This window comes from Colobus angolensis, unplaced genomic scaffold, assembly GCF_000951035.1.
Source record: "Colobus angolensis palliatus isolate OR3802 unplaced genomic scaffold, Cang.pa_1.0 Scaffold21, whole genome shotgun sequence".
Taxonomy (NCBI): Eukaryota; Metazoa; Chordata; class Mammalia; order Primates; family Cercopithecidae; genus Colobus; species Colobus angolensis.
In genome coordinates, this window is record NW_012115266.1 from 8,311,180 (window position 1) to 8,314,488 (window position 3,309).

General features: G+C 55.2%; 1 protein-coding gene across 1 annotated transcript in view; it reads left to right on the top strand.

Moving 5' to 3' along the window:
• The first annotated feature begins 1,268 nt into the window (after nucleotides 1-1,268).
• Nucleotides 1,269-3,309, top strand: part of SYT7 (synaptotagmin VII) — an 86,826-nt gene continuing 84,785 nt past the window's right edge. The window contains exons 1-2 of the mRNA XM_011942791.1: nucleotides 1,269-1,317; nucleotides 1,470-1,546. Of these exons, the coding sequence (XP_011798181.1) occupies nucleotides 1,269-1,317; nucleotides 1,470-1,546 (126 nt within the window). The remainder of the gene's footprint in view (nucleotides 1,318-1,469; nucleotides 1,547-3,309) is intronic.

Below are 3,309 nucleotides of genomic sequence, written 5' to 3' on the forward strand. Positions count from 1 at the left end.
CAGCTACTCAGGAGACTGCGGCAGAAGAATGGCGTGAATCCAGGAGGTAGAGCTTGCAGTGAGCCGAGATCATACCACTGCACTCCAGCCTGGGCAACAGAGTCAGACTCCATCCCAAAACAAAACAAAACAAAACAAAAAAACAGGCCGGGTGCAGTGACTCATGCCTATAATCCCAGCACTTTGGGAGGCCAAGGCAGGTGGATAATCTGAGGTCAGGAGTTCAAAACCAGCCTGACCAACATGGAGAAACCCTGTCTTTACTAAAAATACAAAATTAGCCAGGCGTGGTGGTGCACGCCTGTAATCCCAGCTACGAGGGAGACTGAGGCAGCAGAATTGCTTGAAGCTTGAATCTGGGAGGCGGAGGTCGCGGTAAGCTGAGACGGCACCATTGCACTCCAGCCAGGGCAAAAACAGCAAAACTCCATCTCAGAAAAAAACAAACAAATAAACAAAAAACCAAAAACAAGTTTTGGGTTTCAGATTTTGGAATATTTATATTATTCTTATCTGTTGAGCGTCCCAAATCTGAAATCCAAAAGGCTCCAATGAGCATGTCCTTTTAGCATCAGTCATGTGGGTACTCGAAAAGTTTTGAATTTTGGACATTTTGGATTTCAGCTTTGGGGGTTTGGGACGCTCAGTCTGTTCACGCATGGGGCTGTTGGGAAGACAAAGTGGACAGACACACGTCCAGCACTCAGTGCCTGTTAGGACATAGTAAGCGTCCATCAGTCTCTGCGATTTGGTACTCAGTATCATTACTACCCCGACACTCAGCCCCGCCTCCCAGCCCTGGGCTGCTGGGACAGATTGTTTCTGTTTCCTGCTCTGAGAGGGAGCAGAGAGGATGACATGGGCCAGTGCGGAAGGAGGAGGAGACTTTCCCCCTGGAGACTGACATGTCCCTGGCCCAGACCTACAGGAACCTCACTGGTTTTAGACCCCTGGTAGGTGACCAGACAGACAAGGACTGGCCCTGGAGGCTGAATCCCTGCCACACCTGTCCTTGTCCCAATTCTAGGTGGGTGGGGAACTATACACCTGTTTCCCTAGTCAAGGATCACTGTGTCCACTTATCGAGGCCCCAGGTCAGACTCCTGTGTCCCCTGACACACCTGGGAAGAGGAGCAGGTGGGGTGGTGTCTGGGCCACGGGCTGGTAGATATGCCCCGGCAGCTCTAATGAGGTGTGTGAAGGCCACAGAGGCTGCCTTGGCAGCGGCACAGTCAACAAGAGGGCAAGGGAGAGGCGGGCCTGGCGTGATGGCCATGGCAGCCGTGGGCGATCAGCCCTTCGCCGACGGTTGCTCGGGTGAGCAAGTGCGCTCCGAGCCATTCGGCTATAATAACCCTAATCTGCTCATTACCACTCCCGGAGCTGACGGGTGACTCAGGCATGAGCTGCCAAGCGTTCCTGCCTTCGTAACCCCCACTCCGCCCTCCCCCCTCACATCTGTGCAACAGCTGGGCTCCAGGACAGCCAGTTCCCAGCAGACTCTGGCACCATCTGCTTCTCCCGTGGGAGTCAGGCTCCGCAGAGGGTGTGCTCAGGGAGCCTCCTAGAAGAGTGGAGCTAAGGGACACCTGGTCTAGTGTTAGGGGGCTCTGTGTCTCACTCTGCTCCCCAGAGGCGGTGCAGGGGTCCAGGCTGGGGGCTCAGGAGGCTTGGGTCCTGATGGATGTTAAATGACTCGTTTCCCCAACGCCTGAGACTCTAGGTCTCTCCATCTGCATGATGGAAGAACTGTCTGGCTCCCTCTCCACTTCTCCAGCCAACCAGACCTAGTGCCAGACAGTGTTTTTCCCATCTGAGGGCTGGGGCTCCTGTATGTTGTGTGTTGGGGTGTGCGGTGCATTAGAGGACAGTTGAACTGCTGACTTCTATGGAGTGTGGACGGGGTGCAGTAGTAGGGGAAAAGGCAGAGGCATCGCCTCCTAGTACCTTTTGCCCCACCCAGCCCCAGGCTGCCTATCAATTTGGGGATTCTCAATCCCCCTCTCCTGCTCCTGCTGGCTTTTGAGACTTGTTCTGCATGGCTGCCCCTTCCTAGAACTGGGAGGACCATCAGGATCCTTGGTAGTCACAATAGAAGCTAAGGCTCACTGAGCACCCACCTTGAACCCCTAGAAGGCATTGTGTTGGCGGTCACAGCAATCCAGCTAGGTTGGCGCTATCATCCCAGTTCCCAGATGAGAGACCTGAGGCACAAAGGGGTTACAGAAGGTCACACCACTAGCAAATGGCAGCTCTGGGGTATGAACCACAGTGCGTGTGTCTCTGGGTCTCCTCACAGAACCGCAGAGCCACACGTGGCCCCAGTGTACAGTTGGAGATGGAAGACTTCCCTTCTAAAGAAGGAACACACTGAGACTGGAAAGCATGGCTGCCCCACATGACTTTGTGCCCACCTGGCATGCAGTAGACACTCAGCAATTGCTCAGGGCCTAAAGGGCTCGTCAGACGAACTGCTTAAATCGGAACTGCTCTGGTGGAAGCAAAGATGGGGTCCCGCCGGGCGCGGTGGCTCACGCCTGTAATCCCAGCACTTTGGGAGGCCGAGGCGGGTGGATCACGAGGTCAGGAGATTGAGACCATCCTGGCTAACGTGGTGAAACCCCGTCTCTACTAAAAATGCAAAAAACTAGCCAGGCATGGTGGCGGGCGCCTGTAGTCCCAGCTACTCAGGAGGCTGAGGCAGGAGAATGGCATGAACCCGGGAGGCGGAGCTTGCAGTGAGTGGAGATCGTGCCACTGCACTCCAGCCTGGGTGACAGAGTGAGACTCCGTCTCAAAAAAAAAAAAAAAAAAAAAAAAGATAGGGTCCCATAAACCTCTCTGCCAGCCTCTCATTTTCAGAGAATGAAATTGAAGTTGAGAGGGGGAAGGGACTCCCAGGGCCACTCATCAAGTTGGTGGCAGAGTCAAGACTAGAACTCATGTGGTGGGATGTCCCCAGGGGAGCAAGCCCAGGGAGGTCAGGAGCAGGTGGAGGGCTCTCTCCCCTCCCAGAGTGGGTTGGGTTATGCCCCTGCCCCTTTCCTCAAGCTGAGCCAGAGAGACAGGGGAAGAGGCCTGGAGACGCGGCCCGGGCTGAGCCATCTGAGCACCCAATGGGCAAGTGCACTGGGCTCCACGGGCTCCCAACAGCCAGTGCCCTACATGGCCCTCTCGATGGCCTAGTCCAGGGACAGCCCATGTGTGTAGTGCAGAGCCACCTCGTTCCCCACTGCTGACACACCCGACTCCCTTATTCCATCAGTAAACACTGGGCCTGGAGAGACAGTCCAATTGGCTGGCAGTGTC